General features: G+C 36.2%; 1 protein-coding gene across 4 annotated transcripts in view; it reads left to right on the top strand.

Moving 5' to 3' along the window:
* Positions 1 to 25919, top strand: part of GALC (galactosylceramidase) — a 66832-nt gene that overhangs the window by 6993 nt on the left and 33920 nt on the right. For 2 of the 4 annotated variants that reach the window (XM_013978350.2, NM_001243631.1), the window contains 6 exon segments: positions 1680 to 1748; positions 2004 to 2067; positions 3581 to 3694; positions 5971 to 6110; positions 8462 to 8500; positions 18119 to 18249. In XM_013978350.2, the coding sequence (XP_013833804.1) occupies positions 3601 to 3694; positions 5971 to 6110; positions 8462 to 8500; positions 18119 to 18249 (404 nt within the window). In that variant the 5' untranslated portion in view covers positions 1680 to 1748; positions 2004 to 2067; positions 3581 to 3600. 4 annotated transcript variants of the gene reach the window in all.

The raw sequence follows: 25919 nt of genomic DNA, 5'->3' as shown, positions 1-25919 counted from the left end.
GTTACCCCAGATTTATGGTTCAGGCAGATGTTTTTCTTCACTAAGATAGCAAATACATGAGAAGAAAACAGATTTAGGATAAAGTGTTTGGGAATATGTTGAGCTTGAGGTGGTTAGAGAGTACTCCATGGACCTGTGTGTCAGTGGCAGGGACTGGGGAGGTTCTGGGTATGAGGGGGATAGATGTGGTCACCACCAGAATGTCCATGGTAGCATAAACAGAACATCAAGCCTCACGAAAGTCAAGTCTTGCTCTTGTCACATACTTGGCAGGGTGTAAGCGTTTTGAACCTAGGGCTTGTCTGGCTTTCGAGCCGAGTTTCTTGTTAAAACCTGTCTTTTTTTATTCCCCTGGCTTATATTGCTCTCCAAAGTATATGTAATTGATCAATTATTGGTTTTTTTTTTGGTTTGTTTTTTGTTTTGTCTTTCCTCGGGCTGCACCTGCGGCATATGGAGGTTCCCAGGCTAAGGGTCTAATCCAAGCTGTAGCTGCCAGCCTATGCCACAGCCACAGCAACTCGGGATCCAAGCTGAATCTGCGACCTACAGCACAGTTCCTGGCAATGCCGGATCCCTAACCCACTGGGGGGGGGCCAGGGATCATACCCGGAACCTCAAGGTTCCTAGTCGGATTCATTAATCACTGAGCCATGACGGGAACTCCAGTTATTGATTTTTTGATTTTTGTGTTCAAGCTGTCATCAGCCATGGCTTAGGTGTGATCACGGGGTGGTGTCTGCATCTTCCACCTCTCTCTTTCCATGCATGCAGATGCCAGTATTGTGTGAGATTTCTTTAGGACAGCCTTGCCTGTGGACCACTGTGTGGTTATCCTTAGTGGCAATAGATGGTACCTATGAATCTAAGAAGGATGAAGAGAATGGTGATTCCTTTAAGCATTGCTGCGTGTAATATTTGCCTGCAAGATGTTGAACAGAAAATTTACCGGAGATTTATCCTTCCCCTTCTGACGCCTAGATTTTGGGTAGATTAATCTGGCAAGGAGTGGCAAGATTAATCTATTTTAAGGATGTTTGTAGTTGACAAACAGCCTTAAGATAGAGAAATTAAGTTTCTTTTTTTTTTTCTTTTTAGGGCTGCACCTGTGGCATATGGAATTTCACAGGCTAGGGGTTGAATCGGAGCTGTAGCTGCCGGCCTACACCACAGGCACAGCAACACAGGATCTGAGCTGCGTCTTTGACCTACACCACAGCTCAGGGCAATGCCGGATCCCTGGCCCCAGGGATCAAATCCATATCCTCGTGGATACTATTTAAGTTCGTTTCCGCTACACCACATCAGGAACTCCCAAGTTTGATTTCTTCTAATAACCATTCTCTGTGTCAAGGTCCTCAAGATGATTTTGTAATAATGAGACTCATCCGTAGACTTAGCAAGCGGACCTCCTAGCCAACCCTCATCCCAGTAGAAGAGGAACTTGGTTGTTGCTTGGAACCCATGTTTTAGCTATTGAACAAACAATAGTCCTATTTGCCCGATGATGGGAAAGCAAATCAGGCAAACAAGTAGGCTGGGAAATGACTTTCCACAGCTTAACTTTGCCCAAGAGCTGGCTAAATATGGGCATGCTAGATGGCATGCATAAGCACCGTGTAAAGTATTCATATTGGATTTGCTTTATTCGTACTTTTGAAAACCTTTTTCTTTTTTAGGCAACCTCCCGACTTCTAGTAAATTACCCAGAGCCCTATCGTTCTCAAATACTGGATTATCTCTTTAAGGTAAGGAAAAATAATTTTTTAATGGTATCTGTGATATTTTAGAAACTGGGGTGAATTTCACCAATAGTCTTTCGCACCTTCATAATTCTAGTTTTTAAAAATCTGGCAAAGTACTTTTTGGAATAAGTTGCTATTTATTTGAAGTTTTGCTTTCATTTTCTCATCCGTGAAACCAAAGGGATTAGTAGTTGTCTTAAAGTGTTTTGCCTTTCATACAATGAATCACAGCGTTAATATTGTTACTTCTTTCCCCAGCCAAACTTCGGTGCCTCTTTGCATATTCTAAAAGTTGAAATAGGTGGTGATGGGCAGACAACAGGTAGGAGTATTTGGGGAAATGGGATCATTTTCCACCAACATTTGAATCTGTACCTAAACTTATTGACTGTGGTGTCAGAATATGTGATACCGATACTTTCGATATTATTTCTTAGATTGTTCCCTATTCTTCCTTTTTCATTCTAAGTATTTAAAAAATGTTATATCCACATATGCATTTCTTCATACGAAACAGCATTTGGACTTTAGATTGTCGATTTAGTTGACGTAATCAATAGTAGACAAATCCACAATTTTTAATAAACTAATATTTACTAGAGAGCATAGGAACAGTTTGAAATTTTACTAAGAAGTTAAAAAAGAAAGCTTTTAATGTATAGAACATGTAAGATGTTATAAGCTTTAAATACGTGGCAAATATTTGAGTAATTAGTATTTCAGAGGTATGGTTTTTTTTTTGTCTTTTAAATATAAAACTTTTAACCACTAAATTTTCAATCTTCATTGTCATCACTTTGATGTTATGTAGTCCATGTAGTCAGTTAAAAATTTATAGGTCTCTGCTTTTCAGGAAGAAGAAAATCTCTCAATGATTATATATAGCTAATTTTAGATTCCATTATACTGAGCTTTAGTGTTCCTGTTGATGACTTGGAAGTAATTTTTGTTTAATAGATATATCTGTGTGGTAGTTTTGGTGTTTATGCTGAAAGAAAAAAATGCAAATCAAAAACAAAAGACAACCCCATAACAAGAGCTATCCCCAATCTGTTATAAGAAGACATGCATTTTATTGTTAAACCCCTTTTTGCAGAATTGATAATGACTGGCCATCTTCATTTGCTGAAGCTAAATTAGAGGCAGAGTTACAGAAGCAGGTAGTTCTTGTGAATTCTGATGTTTGCCTTTAAGAAGAAAAGGGCTAGGGCCCCTCTCCTTTCAGGCCTTTCTTAACAAGGGCAGATGTTTGAGAAACGTGGTAGCACGTGAGAACTGATGTGACTTACCTACCCTGACACCCTGTAGAGGTTATATAGAATTTTCTTACAGTGGGAATGTGTACTTGTTCCTTTTTTCTCAACGTTCTGTTGTCTTGGCCTAACAAGGCATGTTATAGGCTCTAGGCGTGGGTTATGGCAATTGGGGGTTAGGAGCCCAGGATTCACATCGGTGATTGAGAAGCTGGGAGTTGAGGTGATCTACACTTAAAGTTGGACCTGGGGATCTGAAAACCCCTGGAGACCAAATACTAGCAGAATTTAGTTCTAGGAATTTCCAATTATATGAGTTGATAACGCCACTCTGCTTATAATAGAAAGTTGTGGTTGAATTATTTTAAGACCTCTAGGATGCTTAGGGTAATGAAAAAATGGGATAATGTTCTTTGATCATCCATCTTCAATTTATATAAGATGATACTTATTTGCCCCACCTTAGGGTTGGATTTGGAATACTACTTCTCTGAAATGTGTGTGTGTGTGTCTAGGGGAGAGGGGCCCTGTGAAGCACTGTTAATAGATAGTTTCCCTTCTTTTTTGTTCTCTCTCATTCAGATGGCACTGAGCCCTCCCACATGCACTATGCATTAGATGAGAATTATTTCCGAGGATATGAGTGGTGGTTAATGAAGGAAGCTAAGAAGCGGAACCCTAATATTACACTCATTGGTAAGAAGTGAAGCTTGCTGTACTTTTGTAGTCTATTTTCCTTTACTTTTAAAATTCTGAATCTTGTAGGTGGAGTGTCTATTAATACTGAAGTATTAGTAATGTTGTTAATACTGCCAGTATGCTACCAGCAGCAAAGCACGTGCCAGGCACGATTCTTTCTTTGCTCATATTGTGTCTGATCTTTATCATACTTCTGGAGTAAGATATTACTCTTTCCATTTTCCAGAAGCATTGGAAGCATAGAGCGGTTGACCGCTGACTTAAGATTAGAAAATTAGTAAATGGCAAAAATAAGATGTAGAACCTCATTCTCTTCTGTTGTGTTTGTGTGTGTGTGATGCTAAACTAATTTCCTCAACAAAATTTCTTATCCAAATTTATAAAAGGGAAATATTAGTTATACAATTGTATTTTTTTTGTTTCTTTGTTTTCTGCTTTTTAGGGCTGCACCCGTGGCATATGGAGATTCCCAGGCTAGGGGTCTAATCAGAGCTGTTGCTGCTGGCCTATGCCAGAGCCACAGCAACGTGGGATCTGAGCTGTGACTGCGACCCACACCACAGCTCACGGCAAAGCCAGATACTTAACTTACATGGTGAGGCCAGGGATTGAACCTGCAACCTCATGATTCCTAGTCGGATTTGTTTCCCCTGCACCATGACTCCCTAAAATTGTATATTATATGCAGCAGTATATCCCAGCTATTTGCAAAATTGTGTCTTATGTGCATAGTAGACCTCGTTTCTAAGAGAGTTGCATACAAAAGTAGATTTTTGTGGTTTGTTTATTTCGAACATCAAGGATGTGGTATTCACTGTATTAGGCATTGGGAATTTGGAACAATCCAGCCCCTAATTCTTGTCCCTCTGGAGCTTAGATTTCAGCGGCAGGATGATTTCTCAAAGAGACTGTATTCCTTGCACTGTTGTCCTGTAGCAGCGTACAGACTTATAAAAGATATCACACATACATAGCGGTGGCACCCTTTCATCATTTGAAATGAATTTGATTTTTTCGAACAGGCTTATACATTCAGGTTAAGTTATATATGTTAATGAGATCCATTTTTTAGGACTTGACTTCAAATTACTTTTAAAATCATTTTCAACCATCAAATTAAAGGACAAGCATAAGTTTTTCTTCTAAATTAAAAAAAAAAAAAAAAAAAAGAGCGGTCAATGTGTTTTTTCTAAGTGGACTTTTGTAAGAGATTCCAGAAATGTTTTGAGCAGTAAGAAACATCATTGACTTCAGCACATACTTGCCCATTGTGCTGCTCTCAAGGTCAGTTCTCATTTAAATGCAGAAGATCTGGCATTCTGAACCAAGTCCTAACAAAGACATACACATGGGGAGCCTTCAAAATGTGTTTGGTGTTTCATTGTTTTAAAATGTTTCATTATTTTAATGTCACATTTCTCATGTAGATATCCTTAGGCACTCTTCCTGAATTTAGAAAAATATGTATTTTGTCATTTTGATTTTGACTTTTTTTCAATGATAGACTAGATTGGTAGTATATATTAACAGTTAAGGAACTCAATGTTAACCTTATTTTAATATATTAGTTTCGGAATTAGGATTTAGAATCATAATTAGTCCTTCTCTATCCTTCTCTCTCTCTCTCTTTTTTTTTTTTTTTAACTTAAAAAATACTACTAGGTTATTGGAAGAATGTGGATTATTTTGTTCTATATCCTATAACAAAGGTATATTTCCCTATTGAGTCATTGGCGTTTATATTGGTATACAGACAAACTAGTTTTGCAAAATTTGATTACCTGACTAGTTAGTATTTAAATAACCTCCAATTGTAAAAATATGTACTAGTGAATGAGGAATTTGTATTGTACTAACCTCACAGAAGTAGTTAAGCAGAAGCCTTTCAAGACTATTGGATCTGACCTTAGAGAAGAGAAATTGAATACTGACTATCCTTTTAGCAGGAGGTGGGGATGTTAAGTTAAATTGCATGCTGCTTTTCTTTCTGTTGGTAAGTAGCATTGAGAGAGGTGTTTGTTTCTGCTTGATTTCTTTCTTTTTCCTGAAAGAGCATTGAGAATTATGGAACTTGACTCTTGAAGTCAATGAGGAATTACTGTGTTCATAGACTGGAAAGGATTTTGAGAATTTGTGCATGGTGTGTGATCTTTTCTTTTGTCAGATCTGTATTGGCTTTTTGCTTGGCCTGAGTTCATTCTTTTTGGTTTGTTTTGCTTTTTTTTTTTATGGTGCTGTTATACCACTCCAGCTTTGCCTCTTTGTCCCTGCAGGGTTGCCATGGTCATTCCCTGGATGGCTGGGGAAAGGTTTCAACTGGCCTTATGTAAATCTTCAGCTGACTGCCTACTATGTCATGACCTGGATTGTGGGCGCCAAGCATTATCATGATCTGGATATTGATTATATTGGGGTTAGTAATATTTTTTAGAACATAATTAACTTTTAGACATGTATTTGTAATTTTTTAAAGGTAATTTGACTCTGTGGCACTTTGTTGACTAATTTGTTCTGCTGTTGTCTGTTAACAAATTAACTGGAGATCCTGCTATGGCACAGTGGGTTAAGACGCCAACTGCAGGAGTTCCCATCATGGCCCATCATTTAACAAACCCGACTAGCATCCATGAGGACTCGGATTTGACCCCTGACGTTGCTCAGTGGGTTAAGGGTCCGGCACTGCTGTGAGCTGTGGTGTAGGTCGCAGATGTGGCTTGGATCTGAGTTGCTGTGGCTGTGGTATAGGCCAGCGGCTACAGCTCTGATTCGACCCCTAGCCTGGGAACCTCCATATGCCACAGGTGCTGCCATAAAAAGACAAGACAAAAAAAAAAAAAAAATCCAACTGCAATGGCTCGAGTTGCTGCAGAGGCATGTGTTTGATTCTTGGCCCAGCACAGTAGGTTAAAGGATCTGGCATTGCTATAGCTATTGCCTAGGTCACAGCTGTGGATTCAATTGGATTCAATATCTGGCCTGGGAACTTCCATATACTGCAACTGTGCCATAAAACAAACAAACATACAAACAAACAACAAAATAACTGCATGTCATCATTTATTCTTCTTCTCTGCCCATCCAAATTCTTCCCACTCTTGAAAAGTGTACTTAGTGTAGGCCTCCCCTGAATTATGGTTTTGTTTTTGGTACACCCTAGCTCAAATCCTCCTTCTTGCAAGCTTCCTCTAGTTTCTCTAGTTCTAACAACAATACTGTGTTTACTATTCAGTTTGATGAGTAATCTCATTTTGCTCCATGAGACTTCTAAGGTCCTGAGCCAGAGGGTGGCAAACTTTCTTAAAGGGCCAGAGAGTTAATATTTTAGGTTTTGTGGGTCAAAAGGGAATATTAAGGATACTATGTAGGTAATTATATAACCATTTAAAATGTAACCACTTAAAACTGTAAAATCTATTTTTAGCTTTCAGGCAGGCCAAAATACAAATGGCAGGCTAGATTTGGCAGATTGGCAGAAATTTGACTTCCTTGTTGTAAATGATTATCAACAACTTTTAATGATTAAAAAAATGTAAAACATAGTATTTTGTGTTTCTAGCTGGTCTGTTGGTAGACTGGAGGCATGCCTCACCCTTCGTTATACTCCAGAGAGCCTCACACACAAGCATAGTGGGTGTCTATACACTTTTGCTTGTTAATATGCCATCTGTCAAAACTGATTTTAAAAGTTTTCATGCAATCAGCATGCAATTATTGAGCTTCTCCTGTGTTGCAGGCATTGTGACTGTTATGTTTTAGGGATACCACGATTAACAAGCTCCTGGAGAGTTCAGTGAGAGAGGTTGACAGTGAACAGATAAAATACCGTGTCACAGGACATGAGAATGAGCCAGTGGCTGCAGGAAACCAGAAGCAAGAATATAGTTGTTTTTGTTATCCTTCTCCAGATTATAACTGAAAATTCGTTTGTTGTGTTTGAGAACTTTCTTAGATATCAGGGTATTTTTAACCCACAGTAAGACTAAATGTAGGTTTGGGTCTAATAGCATTTGTTATGGTAAAGTCCTATTTAGAAACTGTTCCTGGTAAATAATGGATGATTTACATCTCCTTTAGACTCTTGGTAATCACAGACTGTGGTGAGGAGTTTCCTTGGTAAGAATACTTTGCTGTCATCACTAGAGTGACAAGAGTAGCTAGAGGCTAGGCCCATCTCAGTTAACAGTTTTCTCAACTACAGAATGAAAGCCATAGTTCTCTTTCAGCTCTAAAGCCTCATGCTTCGAGATTCTAGGCCTAAGAGATTTATGCATGTTCCTTTTATCTGTCTTCATTGAGTTTGCATTTGTCATGTAGCACTTTGTTGTGATTCTCTGTGTGTGCTAAACATACTACTCCTGTGCAGTGTCCTTATTAATACTTGGCTTGTGTGTGTGTGTGTGTGTGTGTGTGTGTCGGGATCTTGTAAGAATTATTACATCAATCTCCAGGGCCTGTTATAGTTCTTGGCATATAATACCTTGTCAGTCTTTGTGGAATGAATGAATAGATATTCCATTTTTAGAAATCTTTGGAATAAGTGACTTTTTGAAAAATATCCACCAAATATTTTAAGATTTTTAAAAATAATATTTCAATTAAGATATCATATAAATATCTATATATTCAATAACAGGATATTCCATAAAGTAAGAAAAATGGCTTTTAGGGTGATACAAAAGATGATGAGAGAAGAGGCGTCTTGATAATATTTACTTTCTGACACAAAAACTTTCAATTCTCATTTTTTGACTTTCTCTTTTGCAGATTTGGAATGAGAGGGCATTTGACGCCAATTATATCAAGGTCTGTACAACTTTAAAATCTTTTTATCTTTAAGATGTTAGTGAATAATACCTTTATGGTTATATGGAAATAAGTCCTAGGAACACTGTATTTTTTTACAGCACGTTTATTTGTTTTCTAGTTGTGACATAAAATTCAAGCAATAGCTAATAATATTTATATTCCTGATTAAAGCATGTGTAATTCCCTCTAACCCTCAATTGCCTTTGTCTAAAAAGTTGTATTGAATTTTCCTATTTAAAAATTCAATATTTGTGGAATTGTGGTGATCATTATAAAAAGCATATTATCATTTTAGGCCTTTAGGACCTCATGAAACATAGCTTTTTTCTTTCATTATCATATGTCAAAATTTATGGTGTATAGTCTTATTCTTGTTTTCTTTGGAATGCCTGTTATTGAAATACGTTTATGTTTGTGATTGGCAAATAGGTAGCAACTAACATTTGTTATTTTTTTGAGTCACTTTCTCTAAATACTTATCTCAATTTAAATTCTTTTTATTATTATTATTATTTTGCTTTTTAGGGCCACACCTGAGGCGTATGGAAGTTCCCAGGCTAGGGATCAAATTGGAGCTATAGCTGCCAGCCTACACCACAGCCACAGCAACCCCAGATCTGAGCTGTGTCTGTGACCCACACCACAGCTCACACCAACACCAGGTTGTTAACCCACTGAGTGAGGCCAGGGATCGAACCCAGATCTTCATGGATTCTGGTTGGATTCGTTTCTGCTGAGCCACAAGGAGAACTCTATTTACATTCTTATTACCTCCCTTATGAGGTAACTTTTATTGCTATTTCCCAGGAAAGGAAAATCTAGAAGTAATCACCCCTTCTGTCATTGGAAAACAAATGGCAGTTTAGCTCTTCAGGTGGAGATATTCTCTAGTTTACTTTTTAGTTCTATTTGTCTTGTTTTATGTGTCTTTTCTCTAACAAATGCAATTTTTGTGATTTGGTTTAATTTTTTTTTTCTTTAAATAGAGTTACTTATATTTTTAAGCAGGTCATATCTGCTACATTTCTTTCATTTATTTATTCATTCAGGCAACCAAGAAGCTTTTACTCACTTAGTTTTCCAGGCATTGCATACATGCTTGTGATACAAGATAAAAATACTGTTTTTGCACAAAAGGAGTTACATTTGGGGGCTTTAAAGCCCCATATGGGGGAGTTCCCGTCGTGGCGCAGTGGTTAAGGAATCCGACTAGGAACCATGAGGTTGCGGGTTTGGTCCCTGCCCTTGCTCAGTGGGTTAACGATCCGGCGTTGCCGTGAGCTGTGGTGTAGGTTGCAGACGCGGCTCGGATCCCGCGTTGCTGTGGCTCTGGCGTAGGCCGGTGGCTACAGCTCTGATTCCACCCCTAGCCTGGGAACCTCCATATGCCGTGGGAGCGGCCCAAGAAATAGCAACAACAACAACAACAACAAAAAGACAAAAGACCAAAAAAAAAAAATAAATAAATAAAGCCCCATATGGACAACTAAACTGTCAACCATAATTTCTCTAGCAGAATAATGTACATACAGGGTGGTCAGAAGGTGCAGAGAGGAGGGGACCCCTCTGCCTGAGTGGATTAGGGATGTCTACTGGAAGAGGCGATGTATGGTTGGAGTCTTTAAGATGGGATGGCTAGAACCCCCCAGGTCGCTAAGGCAGGGGCATGCCATTGGGAAGAAGTGACGATTGAGAGGTAAAGGGACGTGGAGGAAGAGAAGTGGAGAAAGACGGGGGTGGGGGGCACTGAGCCATCAGTGGGCCAATATATTCACTGGAGGAGCGACACAATTTCATCACTGGTTGTGGGGAGAAGAGGGCATAGATTTGGAGGACTGAATGCAGCCAGAGCCAGGTGACTCAAAGTCTGCTCCAGGCTGCAGACATGACCAGTGAATGTCTAGGGAAGTGGTGAGAGCATGGTGGTGGGCAGTGAGGCAGTGGAGCTGGTGTAAGATTGAAGCTGTTAGTGGAATGTTGTGATTGCTATGAGTACAGGTCTGATGAGAGCAGCCCGAGGATAGAGCAGAAGCCAAGTTGGTGCCTGTGTACTGTGCAACTCTATAGTCAGGTGGATGGTGTTGCTGCAGTGATGAACTTTTATTTTCCCATATTTTATATTTCACAATTTTTCCCCCTTGGCATTGTACATGCATCTCTTTCTAGCTGTGTTCATTTCCTTTGAAGGAAGCATTAGAATCTGGCTTCTTTTTTCTTTTAAACTAATAATCTGCAACTAAGGTGGTTTTTTTTTTTTTAATTAAAAATTTTTTTTAAACTTTTAAAGTTCTGTTGCTGATTCCATTACATTCTAATTCAGCTTACCTGATTTGAAAGAGTCATTGCTCTTCAAAGACTCATTAACAGTGTTTTAAACAGATCAGACTTCGTTTCCTTTTCTTCCAACCTGCGATATCTCAGGAAATAAAAGCTTTTGGTTTGCACATGCCATTTTTGTAGCAAGATTTTATTCGAATCTGTGTCCTATTTTTTGAAATGCCTATTGGAAAGAGTTCAATAATGGCAAATGAATGAAAGTGCTCAGGTTTGATAAGCTTAATGAATATATATTCCATATGGTATAGTAAGGTGGCTCCTGGAACTAATAAAGATTTGTTTTTAAGAGTATGAAGGAAAACAATACGAACAAGCAATTTATGTAAAGATGGCAAGGCTATTTCTTCTTTTAAGTCTATTTTTGCTCTTTACATTGTATTTATGATTTACTCTGGTTTTTAGAGATATAGTTTTTAAATTGTGTCTGGAAAATTCCATCTAGGATCTGAGATTTGGTGGATGGAAGTGGATGTGTGAGTCTCTAGACCCTCATTCAGTTTAATCAGAACAGCTTCCTTTTCATTTATCTTTAAATAAATCTTTCTAAGATTTTTTTTTTTTTTTTAAGAAAGGGTTCCATAGTGGAAACATTTGAAATAATAGATAAAAGTTTGCTCAAAGAATGCTACTATTCATACTGACTTGGGGATGGCAACTTATTTATAAAACACAGCATATAGGCTTGTATATTTTGGAATGTTATTTGAATATACCATAATAAAAAGTAAGCAGTCTTAGCGGTGATGGTCAAAGAGTAGCACTAGAAAAACCAGATGTATCCATAGTGCTAAATACAAATGTGAGTAAGTTGTTCCCCCTCCTTTCTGTAAGAATAAGAAAGAACTTCAGGGTGATAAAACTCAAAATTGGTCTCCTTTTTAAAAAAATTGAAGTATAGTTGATCTACAGTGTTGTGTTAGTTTCTTATGTACAGCAAAGTAATTCAGTTACACACACACACACACACACACATTATTTCCCATTGTGATTTATCACAGGATATTGAATATAGTTCCCTGTGCTATAGGTAAGACCTTATTGTTTATCTCTTTCGTGCATGGTAGTTTGTATCTGCTAATTGCAAACTCCTACTTTATCCCTCCCCTGTCCCCTTTTCCCTTTGGTAACCATAAGTTTGTTTTCTATTCTGTGAGTCTGTTTCTGTTTCATAAATAAGTTCATTCATATCATATTTTAGATTCCACATATAAGTGATGTTGTATGGTATTTATCTTTCTCTTTCTGACTTACTTCTCTTGGTATGGTAATCTCTAGGTCAGTCCATGTTGCTGCAAGTAGCCTTATTTCATTCTTTTTTTATGGCTGATTTATATTTCACTGCATATATCTACCGAATCTCCTTTATCCATTTATCTGTTGATGGACATTTAGGTTGCTTCCATGTCTTAGCATGTCTGAGCTATTGTCAGTAGTGCTGCTGTGAACATTGGGGTGCATATATCTTTTCAAATTATAGTTTTGTCCGAATATATGCCCAGGATTGGGATTGCTGAATCATATGGCAACTCTATTTAATTTTTTAAGGAACCTCCATACTGTTGTCCACTACTGAACCAATTTACATGACCACCAACAGTATAGGAGGGTTCCCTTTTATCTACACCTTCTCCAGCACTTGTTATTTAGTAGACTTTTAAATGATGGCTATTCTGACTAGTGTTAAATGATACCTCACTATAGTTTTAATTTGCATTTCTCTAATGAGTACCGATGCTGAACATCTTTTCAAGTGCTTCTTGGCTATCTGTATGTTTTCTTCAGAGCATGTCTATTTAAATCTTCTGCCCATTTTTCGATTGGGTTATTTGTTGTTGTTGTTATTGAGTTGTGTGAGCTGTTTTATATTTTGGAAATTAAGCCCTTTTTGGTTGCATCATTTGCAAATATTTTCTTCCAGTATGTAGGTTGTTTTATTGTTTTGTTTATGGTTTCCTTTCCTTTGCAGAAGCTTATAAGTTTGATTAGGTCATATTTGTTTATTTTTGCTTTTATTTCTGTTACTTTGGGAGACTGACCTAAGAAAACATTAGTCAGATTTATGTCAGAGAATGTTTTGCCATTCTAGGAGTTTTCCACTTCTAGGAATTTTATACTGTCATATCTTAATATTTAAGTCTTTAAGCCATTTTGAATTTATTTTTTGTGTGTCATGTGAGCGTGTGTTCTAGTTTCATTGGTTTACATGCAGCTGTTCAACTTTCCCAGCACCACTTTCTTAAGAGACTGTCTTTTCTCCATTGTATATTCTTGATTCCTTTGTTGAATATTAATTGACACAGGTGTGTGGGTTTATTTCTGGGCTCTCTATTCTGTTCTGTTGATCCATGTATCTTTTTTTTTTTTTTTTTTTTTTTTTTTGTGCCAATACTGTTTTGAGTACTCTACCTTTGTAGTATTATCTGTATCTCAGAGAGTTATATGAGGTTTGTTCTTTTTCCTCAGGGTTGCTTTGGCAATCCTGGTTCTTTTATGATTTCATATAAGTTTCGGGATTATTTGTTCTAGTTCTGTGAAAAATGTCATAAGTAATTTGATAGGGATCCCATTAAATCTGTAGATTGCTTTGGGTGGTATGGCCATTTTAGCAATATTAATTCTTCCAATTCAAGAGCCTGGGGTATATTTCCATTTCTTTGGATCATCTTCAGTTTCCTTTATCACTGTTTTATAGTTCTCAGCATATAAGTTTTTCACCTCCTTGATCAGGTTTATTCCTAAGTATTTTATTTATTTTTTGATGCAATTTTAAAAAGGATTTTTAAAAAAATTTATAATATTTCATTGTTAGTGTAAAGAAATGCCACTGATTTCTGTATGTTGATCTTATGTCCTGCTACTTTGCTAAATTCATTTATCAGTTCTAGTAGTTTTTTTAATGTGGAGTCTTTATGGTTTTCTTTTTTTTTTTTTCTTCACTAGAATTTCTCATTGTATTTATTTATTTATTTATTTCCATTTTAGCCAGTTTAGTGTTCTGTCCACTTTCTACTGTACAGCATGGTGACCCAGTTACACATACATGCTTACATTCTTTTTTCTTACATTATCATGCTCCATCATAAGTGACCAGATATAGTTTCCAGACATAGTTTCAACAGCAGGATCTTGTTGCTAATGCATTCCAAAGGCAATAGCCTGCATTATTAACCCCAAGCTCCCAATCCACCCCACTCCCTCCCCTTCCCCCTTGGCAACCACAAGTCTCTTCTCCAAGTCCATGATTTTCTCTTCTGTGGAAAGGTTCATTTGTATCATATATTAGATTCCAGATATAAGTAATATCTTATGGTATTCGTCTTTCTCTTTCTGACTTCACTCAATATGAGAGTCTCTAGTTCCATCCATGTTGCTGCAGATGGCATTATTTTGTTCCTTTTATGGCTGAGTAGTATTCCATTGTGTATATATACACCACATCTTCCTAATCTAATCATCTGTCAATGGACATTTGGGTCATTTCCACGTCTTGGCTATTGTGAATAGTGCTGCAGTGAACATGAGGGTGCATGTGTCTTTTATATGCCCAAGAGTGGGGTTGCTGGGTCATATGGTAGTTCTATCTGTAGTTTTCTAAGGTACCTCCATACCATTCTCCATAATGGTTGTACCAGCTTACATTCCCACCAATAGTGCAGGAGGGTTCCCTTTTCTCCACACCTGCTCCAGCATTTGTTATTTGTTGATTTATTGATGATGGCCATTCTGACTGGTATGAGGTGGTATCTCGTGGTAGTTTTGATTTGCATTTCTCTAATAATCAGTGATGTTGAGCATTTTTTCATGTGCTTGTTGGCCATCCATGTATCTTCTTTGGAGAGATGTCTATTCAGGTCTTTTGCCCATTTTTCCATTGGGTTTTTGGCTTTTTTGCTGTTGAGTTGTGTAAGCTGTTTGTATATTTTAGAGATTAAGGCCTTGTCAGCTGCATAATTTGAAACTATTTTCTCCCATTCTGTAAGTAGTCTTTTTTTTTTTTTTTTAATGGTTTCCTTTGCTGTGCAAAAGCTTGTCCGTTTGATGAGGTCTCATTGGTTTATTTTTGCTTTTATTTCTGTTGCCTTGGGAGACTGACCTAGGAAAACATTTGTAAGGTTGCTGTCAGAGAATGTTTTGCCTATGTTCTCTTCTAGGAGTTTGATGGTGTCTTTCTTGTCTTATATTTAAGTCTTTCAGCCATTTTGAGTGTATTTTTGTGCAGGGTGTGAGGGTGTGTTCCAGTTTCATTGATTTATGTGTGGCTGTCCAGTTTTCCCAGCAAGGCTTGCTGAAAAGACTGTCTTTTCCCCATTTTATGTTCTTGCCTCCTTTGTCCAAGAGTAATTGGCTGTAGGTGTCTGGGTTTGTTTCTGGGTTCTCTCTGCTGTTCCACTGGTCTGTCTGTCTGTTTTGGTACCAGTACCATACTGTCTTGATGACTGTGGCTTTGTAGTATTGCCTGAAGTCTGGGGGAGTTATGCCTCCTGCTTGGTTTTTGTCCCTCAGGATTGCTTTGGCACTTCTGGGTCTTTTGTGGTTCCATATAAATTTTTGGGTTGTTAGTTCTAGTTCTGTGAAAAATGTCATGGGTAATTTGATAGGGATTGCATTGAATCTGTAGGTTGCTTTGGGTAGTATGGCCATTTTTACAATGTTAATTTTTCCACCCCAGGAGCATGGGATATCTTTCCATTTCTTTACCTTTTCTTTAATTTCCTTGATTAATATTTTATAGTTCTCAGCATATTAAGTCTTTTACCTAGGTCAGTTGTATTCCCAGGTATTTGATTTTTTGGGGGGTGCAGTTTTAAAAGGTATTGTATTTTTGTATTCCTCTTCTAATATTTCATTGTTAGTATACAGAATTCAAGTGATTTCTGAATGTTAATCTTATATCCTCTACCTTGCTGAATTTGTTGATTAGTTCAAGTAGTTTTTGGGTTGAGTCCTTGGGGTTTTCTGTATATAGTATCACTTCATCTGCATACAGTGACAATTTTACCTCTTCCTATTTGGATGCCTTTTATTTCTTTTGTTTGTCTGCTTGCTGTGGCTAGGACTTCCAGTACTATGTTGAATAGCATTGGTTAGAGTGGATATCCTTGTCTTGTTCCAGATTTTAGTGGGAAGGCTTTCAGCTTTTCTCCATTGAGTATTATATTTGTTGTGGGTTTGTCATAAATGGCTTTTACTATGTTAAGGTATGTTCCCTCTATACCCACTTTTCTTTTGTTAATGTGATATATGACATTGATTGATTTGCATATATTGAACCATCTTTGTGAACCTGGGATGAATCCCAGCTGGTTGTGGTGTATGATCTTTTTTATGTGTTGTTTGATTCAGTTTGATAAAATTTTATTGAGAATTTTTTGTATATATTCCTCAAAGATATTGGCCTATAGTTTTCTTTTTTGGTGGCATCTATGTCTGGTTTTGGAATTAGAGTGATAGTGGTGTCATAGAGTTTCTTTGGGAGTGTTCCTTCTTCTTCAACCTTTTTAAAAAGTTTAAGGAGGTTTGTTATAAGTTCCTCTTTGTATGTTTGGTAGAATTCACCTGTGAAGCGATCTGGTCCTGGACTTTTATTTGTAGGGAGTGTTTTTATGACATATTCAATTTCATTTCTAGTGATCGGTCTGTTCAGTTGATCTGTTTCTTCTTGATTCAGTTTTTCCAGGCTGTAAGTCTCTAGAAAGTTGTCCATTTCTTCTAGGTTGTCAAATTTGTTGGCATACAGTTGTTCATAGTATTCTCTCATGGATTTTTGTATTTCTGTAGTATCCGTTATGACTTCTCCTTTTTAATTTCTTATTTTCTTTATTTGGGTTTTTTTCTCCCCTCTTCTTGGTGAGTCTGGCTGGAGTTTGTCAATTTTGTTTACCTTTTCAAAGAACCAGCTCTTGGTTTTATTGATTTTATGTCCTATTTTTTTTAATCTCTATTTTACAGATTTTCTCTCTGATCTTTGTGACTTCCTTCCTTCTGCTGACTTTAGGTTTTATTTGTTCTTTTTCTCATTCATTTAGGTGGTGGGTTAAGTTATCAATTTGAGATTTTTCTTCTTTCTTGAGGAAGGCCTGTATTGCTATGAATTTCCCTTTGAGCACTGCTTTTGTGGCATCCCATAAATTTTGAGTGGTTGTGTCTTCATTATCATTTGTCTCAAGGTATTTTTTAATTTCCTTCTTGAGTTCCTTCATTGACCCATTGGTTTTTTTAGTAGCATATTGTTTGGTCTCCATGTAGTCATTGTTTTGTCATTTCTTTTCCTGTGGTTGATTTCTTTTTTCATGCCATTGTGATCAGAGAAGATACTTGAAATAATTTCTATGCTCTTAAATTTGTTGAAGTTAGCTTTGTGCCCCAGTATGTGGTCAATTCTTGAGAATGTTCCATGCTCACTTGAGAAGAATGTATATTCTGATTTTTTTTGGATGTAATGTCCTGAAAGTGTTGATTAAGTCTAACTTTTCTATTGTGTCATTTAGAATCTCTGTGGCCTTACTGATTTTCTATCTAGAGGATCTCTCCATTGATGTGAGTGGGGTGTTAAAGTCTTATACTATAATTGTATTCCCATAAATTTATTCTTTTATGTCTGTTAGTATTTGTTGTAGGCATCTGGGTGCCCCTATATGGGGGTGTATATATATAGAGAGAGAGAGAGAGAGAGAGGGAGAGAGAGATATTGAAGTTTGTAATTTCCTCTTCTTGAATGGTCCTTTTACCATTAAATAGTGTCCTTCTTTGTCTTTCTTTATGGCCTTCATTTTAAAGTCTATTTTGTCGATATGAGTATTGCAACTCCTGCTTTCCTGTATTGTCCATTGGAATGAAGTATCTTTTCCCATCCCCTCACTTTCAATCTACATTTGTCCTTTGCCCTAAGGTGAGTTTCTTGTAGACAGAAGATTGAAGGTTTTTGCTTTTCTATCCATTCTTCCACTTAGGACTAGTACTATTCTGATTTTTTAAAAAATATTCGCCCTCTCTCCCAAATTTTCTATGGCTAAACATAATTTCTGAGGGAAAGTCCCTCTAAAATGTTTTTACCTCTTGCATTTTATTTTTCTATTTACATTCCCATGAAGTAGGTTATCTTAGTGATAATTCTTTTTCTTCCCCCCTGACAACAGGAGATACATTTCTTTTGAGAAATAATTTTGACATTATTATCCAAGATGCTGAGTTTTGAAGACACTTTAGCTCTCTTGGTTGTAATTCAACAGCTGAAAACTCATTTGTAACCTTTCCTGTGTTCTGCTTATCTCTCTGAAGGTGTTAAGAAGAATGCTGAACTATCAAGGTCTCCAGCAAGTGAAAATCATAGCAAGTGATAATCTCTGGGAGCCCATTTCTGCTTCTATGCTGCTTGACTCTGAACTCATGAAGGCGATTGATGTGATAGGGTAAGGGATGATTTACTTTCAAAACTAACAGTTTCTGGTTGCCTGCTGTGGCTGTTGACTGTGCTTTTGTTTTTGCTTGCTTCTCCCCATTTGATTGTATTTTCAGAAGGTACCTTTCTTATATTTACTCAAATAAATTAAAGCATGTATAAATTCTATTTCATTTCTTTTTCTTTGAAATGTAAGTATTTTGGGATCATTCTATGACAATATAATTACTAGTAATTTTTAAAATACTGTGTTAATGTTTGGAATAATAAAACATGTAATGGTTTAGATTAAGGGAGGGTAGTATTTATATTTTAGAAATTATAAAGGTGGTGTTGTGAAATTAGTTTTTAACTCTCAGACTTCTGTGCTTGGAAGCTCTCTCATGAACACTTATATACGTGGTATGGTATGATCATTGACCATGAGTTTTGTCACATATCCTTTGCAAGATGGCTTTGACCCTACTCCTTAGTCTAATTCTGCCTTTTAGCCTCTGGGCCTTGACCTCACTGGGTGCCAGCAGTATTTTTTTTAAAAGTGAATTTGAATTGTATCTATCATGATAACATATATAAACATTTGAAAAACAGAGTACATATTTGCGTGTGGAACTTGTTCTTTATTCAGTGTGAGGACTCTGCTTGATCTGTATATTTTTTCTTTATGGGGATTTTTGATCATACACAAAAGTAGGCAGAATAATATGGTGGATATTCATGTTCCCATCTCTCAACTTCCATAACTTTGAATCTATGGCTGATTCTCCATCCTCATGTTTATCCATTCCTCTCTTCTTCAAGCCCACATTATTTTGAAGCAAATCCAAGACATTGTATTATTTGTATTAAATACAAATTTTACCTTTACATCTCTAAAGATGAAAAACTTTTACCATAACAATACCATTATTACATCTAAAAATGTGATAATTTCTTGATATTATCAAATATCTGTTATTTTATAGTTTTATTTGCTTCAGTCTGGATCCAGTTTAGATGTATACATTGTGGTTAGTTGATATCTGTCTTCTAATTTTTTGGTTCTGCTCCATCTCTTTTTTTCTCCTTTCATTTGTGGAAGAAACTAGATCATTTGTCCTGTAAAGCTTCTCATAGTCTGGATTTTACTGATTTCATCCTTGTAGTTAAATTTAACATGCTCATCTATCCTCTTTCGTGTTGGAAATTGATAGAGCCATGATTAGATTAGATTTAGGCTTATTGTTGGCAAGAAAAGTAAAATAATTTAAATGTTTCATATGTATAAATTAAAATATTTTTTGCCTTTATTGTTAAAACTTTTATAAATAGTTCAAATCTTGAGGGGAAAAAGTTGTTGATCTTAATTATATTTGGCTAGGAAAAAATATATATGAAAGAATGAGTTTTACTGTATCTTCATGAAGAAGTTGGGGTATTTAAATTATTTTATCTTTATTGATGTGGGTATCTCATGCAATGAATTCTCCTCTGGACACTACTTTAATTCTATCTCACTGGGCCTATCTTGTCATCATTATTTTATAATTTTATTGCGTTGTGGTTATTTAGTGCTGAATGTATTATTGAATTTTTTTAAACAAAATATCCCAAGGTCTTCTTTTTATCTTATATTAGTGTGTATTTTCTATCAGGGTATAGGAATTGAGTGTATATTATCTTACTGTGTATCTACCAGTTGCATTGTTTAGGTATTCTGTATTCTAATGATTTTGTTTACTTGAACTATCCAAGGTTACCAAGAGTGTTAGTTTCCTCTTATTAGTGAGTTTCTATTTCTTCTTCCAATCTCATGCAGCTTCTGCTGTATGAAAGTTGTTGCTGTGTTATTTGGTACATAGGTGTTAATAATATTTTATCTTCATTATGGTTTGTAGCTGTTATCATTATACATTGTCATTCTTTGTCTCATATTATGCTTTGTTGAATTTTGCCTTGCATGTGACTAAGAGAATTCTGCTTTCTTTTTCATTCGTGTCTCCCTAATATATCTTTGCCTATACTTTTATTCTTTACCTTTGGAGGTCATTTTGTTTTACGTATGTTGCTGTATATTCCATAGATTTAGATTTTGCTATAAAAATATTCATATTTTAGTAAGTGAGTTAAACTCATTTATATTTATTGATGTAACTGAGGGTTTTATTTTCTGTTGGACTCTTATTGTTTAATGATTTCTAACACAAACAAAATCTTTTGCTATGTGATTTGATTTCTTTGCTTTTTTTAGAGGAGGTGGTGACTTTTTTGTTCTTTAGCAAGGTTTGATTCTATTGATTATACTTTTGTACCATTGGTTCTCAACTGGGGTTATGTTCGCCTCCTACAGGGCATTTGGCAATGATTGAAAATATTTTTGATTGTCATTGGTGTAGGTGCTATTGGAATCTGGTGGGTAAAGGCCAGAATTGCTTCTAAACATCTTCCAATACACGAGATAACTCCCCCATAACAAAGGAATTACCCAGCCAAAATGTCAATAGTGTTGAAGTTGAGATCTGCTTTATACTAATACTCTTGGTTTTCTATTTAGACATCGTTTATTGATTTACTACAATTAATATTAAAATTATTTCGTAACTTCTTTTTCTCTCTTCTGCAATGGAACTTTAATGACTAGAGTTTCTTAATCTTTGTATTCTTTCAAGAGCTTAAGCTTGTACTACCTTGATTTATCAGCTGCAAGTTGTAATCTTTTACTCCCAGCTAATTTGCACACCTAGTGTACACTTCACCTTCTTTTCTCCATTTATGTTGTGTCAGCTCTACTAGTTACACCTTATCAGAGTGTATGATATTTATATATGATTTAATTACCCTTTCTTTTAATCTGGCTCTACCTTTAAGTATATTCAATGCTTGGAGTTCCCGTTGTGGCTCAGCAGAAATGAACCCAACCAGTATCCATGAGAATGTGGGTTTGATCCCTGGGCTTTGCTCAAGGGGTTAAGGATCTGTCATTGCCTTGAGCTATGTGCAGTGTAGTTTGCAGACTCGGCTTGGATCTGGCATTGCTGTGGCTGTGGCATAGGCCAGGGGCTATAGCTCTGATTAGACGCCTAGCCTGGGAACTTCGATATGCCAGGGGTGCAGCCCTAAAAAGACTAAATATATATATTTGGCTGAAGTGTTTGCCTTAGTTCCTTGAGTGTCAGAAGCTTAATATCTACTATATTTCTCAAGAAGTGCTAATGTAAACAATATTTCTTAGTCTTTTATATGTTTATTACTGTACATCTGTGGCCTTTGTACTTGAATGACAGTTTGGTTGGATATATAAAATTCTTAACTCACATTTTCTTAATCCTTGAATATCATAACATTTGCTCTGTTCATTACTTATGTAAAATGTTGCTGTTGAGAATTTTTTTCATTTTTTTAAAGTTTTATTGAAGTATAGTTGATTTACAATATTGTGATAATTTCTGCTGTACAACATAGTGATTCAGTTGTACATAGACATATATCCAGTCTCTTGCTGTTGAGAATTCTGACTCCAGACTTATTTTATTTTCCTTATAAATGATGTGGAATAATTCCTGTATGTTCGAAAAATACTTCTCCTTATCTTTAGAGTCTGGTAGTTTTACACTATTTTTCCCGGTATCTAGTGTGCCCTTTCATTATCTGTATTTAAGTAGCTTCTTTTTTTTCTTTTTAGGGCTGCACCTGTGGCATATGGAGGTTCCCAGGCTAGGGGTCTAATTGGAGCTATAGCTGCTGGCCTACACCACAGCTCACAGCAACGCCGGATCCTTAACCCACTGAGCAAGGCCAGGGATCGAACCCACAACCTCATGGTTCCTAGTCAGATTTGTTTCCACTGCGCGCCACGATGGGAACGCCTGTATTTAAGTATCTTCGTATTTAAGTTCTACTTAAATTTTAATTAAAATAATTATACTGCTCCATTACTTTGTTTTCTTTGTAAAAGACCCAGTTACATATATCGTATCTCTTTTGCATATTTCCTTTATTCTGTATTTCTCTCAAATCTTTTTTTATTTCTTTAGTTCTGGTTGCTTTTCCATAATTTTATTCTTAATATCTTATATTTCCTTTATTGAATTTTGCAGTGTCTAGTCAGTGTTCCTTCTACTCTAATCTTCATTTCTAAAATGTTTTTTCTTTTTAAAATTATTATTTTATAATTTTCTTATTTTGGTTTTATATACCTCTGTTGTCTAATAATTTCATTTCCTTAAAAATTATTACTGAAGTATAACATACAGACACACATATACATACATATATGAGATCATAAAAGTATAGCTTAGTGAATTATCACAAAGTGAACATACCTATATGGCTACCACCCAGGTCAAGAAATAGAAAATTATCATTATCCATGAAGCTCTCCCCTTGGTAATCTTTCTAATTATTAACCTCTCCTTTTGCCACAGATGCAACTACTAATCTGACCTCTGTCATCACAGACTAATATTTCCTGTTTAAAAACTATTTAGGCATTACTGTCATGGCTCAGCTGTAATGAACTCAACTAGTATACATGAGGATGCGGGTTTGATCTCTGGCCTTGCTCAGTGGGTTAAGGATCGGGTGTTACCGTGAGCCTGGTCAAAGACATGGCTTGGATCTCGCATTACTGTGGCTGTGGTGGGGGCTGGCAGCTGCAGCTGGGATTCGGCCCCTAGCCTGGGAACTTCCAGGTGTTAGGGTGCAGCCCTAAAAAGACAAAAAAAAAAATTTATAAAAAATGACATCTTAAAGTATTATTTTGGTCAACACTATATTTATGAGCTTGACCCATGTTGCCAGGTGTATAATGGTTCATTTTAATTGCTGTTTCACATTCAGTTGTAGGACTGTAACAATTTATCCATCTATTCTTTGTTAAAGATCTTTTGGATTGTTTCCAATCTGCTACTGAGGTACAATGGAATTTTGTTCAGGAGATATTTATTCAGTGGCTTCCACCTCCATAGAAAGAGTATACCTCCTGCCCCATCAGTGTTGTGCTTGGCCTGTGCTATACCTGCAGATTTTTGTTTTGCAGTTACAGTACATTCTGGGGTCTGCTTCCTCTGGGCCTCATTCTCTCTACTGTCTAAATGTTGTCTCCCCCTCACCCTAAATGTTCTTGTCTTATTCAATTTGGATTCTAATGCAAGCAGCTTATTCTCATGGTGAGGATCAACCGCTCCAGAAAGGATTCCTTACTACCTATTTCAGAAATAGTTAAGGGTTTAAGTTTGTATGGTCCAAGATGGTAGCCAATAGCCACATGTGTTTAATGGAGCACTTGAAATATGGCTAGTCTGAATTTAGGTATGTTGTAGTGTAAAATACACACCGTATTTTAAAGACATAAAATTAAAATGTAAGTTATTGATAACTTTTTATTTTGATTGAACGTTGAATGATAATATTTTGGATATATTGGGTTAAACAAAATATATCATTAAAATTTCTCTTTTGCTTTTTAAAAATGTAGCTAATGGAAGGTTTAAAAATACATGTATAGCTAACATTATATTTCTATCAGACAAATCAGGTTTAAACTGTCACAGTATTATAGTTGATGTCTTAGTAAATGTACTGTTTTTGACACTCGGCCCCGGTTTCAAGCCCGTGAAGACATTCTCACTTTTGCCAGTTGTTCTCCGTACTTACACTCAGGGTAGGGTGTGCTCCTTTGGGCTGGTACGTGTTTCCGTATTCCAGGATTCTGCTGATCCTAGCCAGTCCTGATGCTGTAAGACTCCTGTGGATTCCATGTCACCTAATTTTGATGAGGATATTGACTATGAGTTTTTACTTTCTGTCATCAGGTTGGTCTATTTGGTTTTAGGGCGAGTATTGGGTAGTTTCAGAAACTGGGCTGCTTGTCCATAAATTCTATTTTTCTTTTATGGTTTTCTGTTTGGATAAACTTTGGTTTACTTTTGGTGATCTTAATTTTTTCCTTTAAAGTTTGAAAAATCATGCCATGAAATGCTGGAGATGTTTTGCCTGATTTAAAAAATTATATTCTTAAAGAACCTTTATATTTTGGGAGAGACCTGGATATTAGCATCAGTTCTGCACTTCTTTTCTCAACTAAGTCAGGTTTAAAATATAACAGTTTCATATTTTTCTTCTTCTTTTCTTTATTTGCCACACTCATGGCATGTGGATGTTCTTGGGTTAGGGGTCAAACCTGTGCCACAGCAGTGACTCAAACCACTGCAGTGACAATGCTGGATCCTTAACCTGCTGAGCCACCAGGGAACTTAAGTTTCATTGTTTTCCGAATGAGGGATATCATACCTATTTCTATAGCTTTAAAAGAGATACTTATTCTCATTTTAAAAATGATGCATATTCATTATGGGAAATTTGGGAAATGTAGAAAACCATATAGATTAGAATTTACTTATAATCTTAGTATCTAGAGATCACTGGTAACGTAATAGCATATTATTTTCCAGGCTATTATTTTTTATACAAGTATTTTTAACCAGAGACACACCAAATATACATTTGGCTGAGTGACAACTAGATGAGTCTTAATGTTAAGATTTGCTTGAGATGTCAAAGCCAAATATCATGATCAGAGAATGAAATTCTGGAATATGAGAATAAATCTAAAATGTAAAAGTTTATTAAAATTATATAATTATACAGATTGGTGGTCAGATTTTCCAAGGTGGGAGTTATAGTACCAGGACAATAATTTCTTAACCCTATCAGGTGCTGGCTTGCTCTCATGGTCTCTGTAGTGTATATTTACAGTACTGCATAGATGCCCATTTTTAACAGTTTGGTGATTAAACAAAATCTCATTTTTCTCTAATTCTTCCTTTTATATTCTTTATTATATATTATTTTCTTCTTCATGGAATACTGGAATGCTATATTGATGTCGTACCTTAATTAATCTTTATTAGTACAATGAATTCCCAAATAGGATTTTTTTAATTAAAAGATGCATGACCTAAATGGAATTAAATAACTAAAAACTAAAATAGGTCTTCATAATCATTCTTGTAATATTATGACTATTACTACACCAAACCACAAAGATTAGAATTATGGTATACTCTACTCTCTGTTATTCTGCCTATATTATTGCTAAATAACAAATAGTTTGTTATTTTTGTAAATAGTTATTGGCCTAAAAAGTATACACTCTTGTTCATAAAGTTATTTGGTTCATATGCTCTCTTCATAATTCTTTTTTTTTTTTTTGCTTCTTATGGCCATGTGGAAGTTTCCAGGCTGGGGTCAAATCAGAGCTGTAGCCTCTGGCCTACACCACAGCCACAGCAAGGCGGGATCTGAGCTGTGTCTGTGACCTATACCACAGCTCACGGCAATGCCAGATCCTTCACCCACTGAGTGAGGACAGGGATTGAACCCGCATCCTCATGGATGCTAGTCGGATTCGTTTCTGCTGAGCCATGACGGGACCTCTGTATGCTCTCTAATTCTGATACTGTCAAGTCTGTTTTCTATTTCACATTTGAAATTTCTTAATTATTTTTATACTCAATAATCAGTCATGTCCACAGTCATCATTATGGCAGTATTTTACTCTTGGAGCAATAAATATACATTTATATTTGAGCTGACTGACTCCTCTCAAATGCTGGAACAGGGAGGGGTTCATTACTCTGGGGCAGAGTTTTTCAACTTCTGCACTATTGATGTTTTCACTGGATAATTCTTTGCTGTGGG

The sequence above is a fragment of the Sus scrofa genome, chromosome 7 (genome assembly GCF_000003025.6).
Source record: "Sus scrofa isolate TJ Tabasco breed Duroc chromosome 7, Sscrofa11.1, whole genome shotgun sequence".
Taxonomy (NCBI): Eukaryota; Metazoa; Chordata; class Mammalia; order Artiodactyla; family Suidae; genus Sus; species Sus scrofa.
This window is presented reverse-complemented; position numbering and strand designations above follow the sequence as displayed.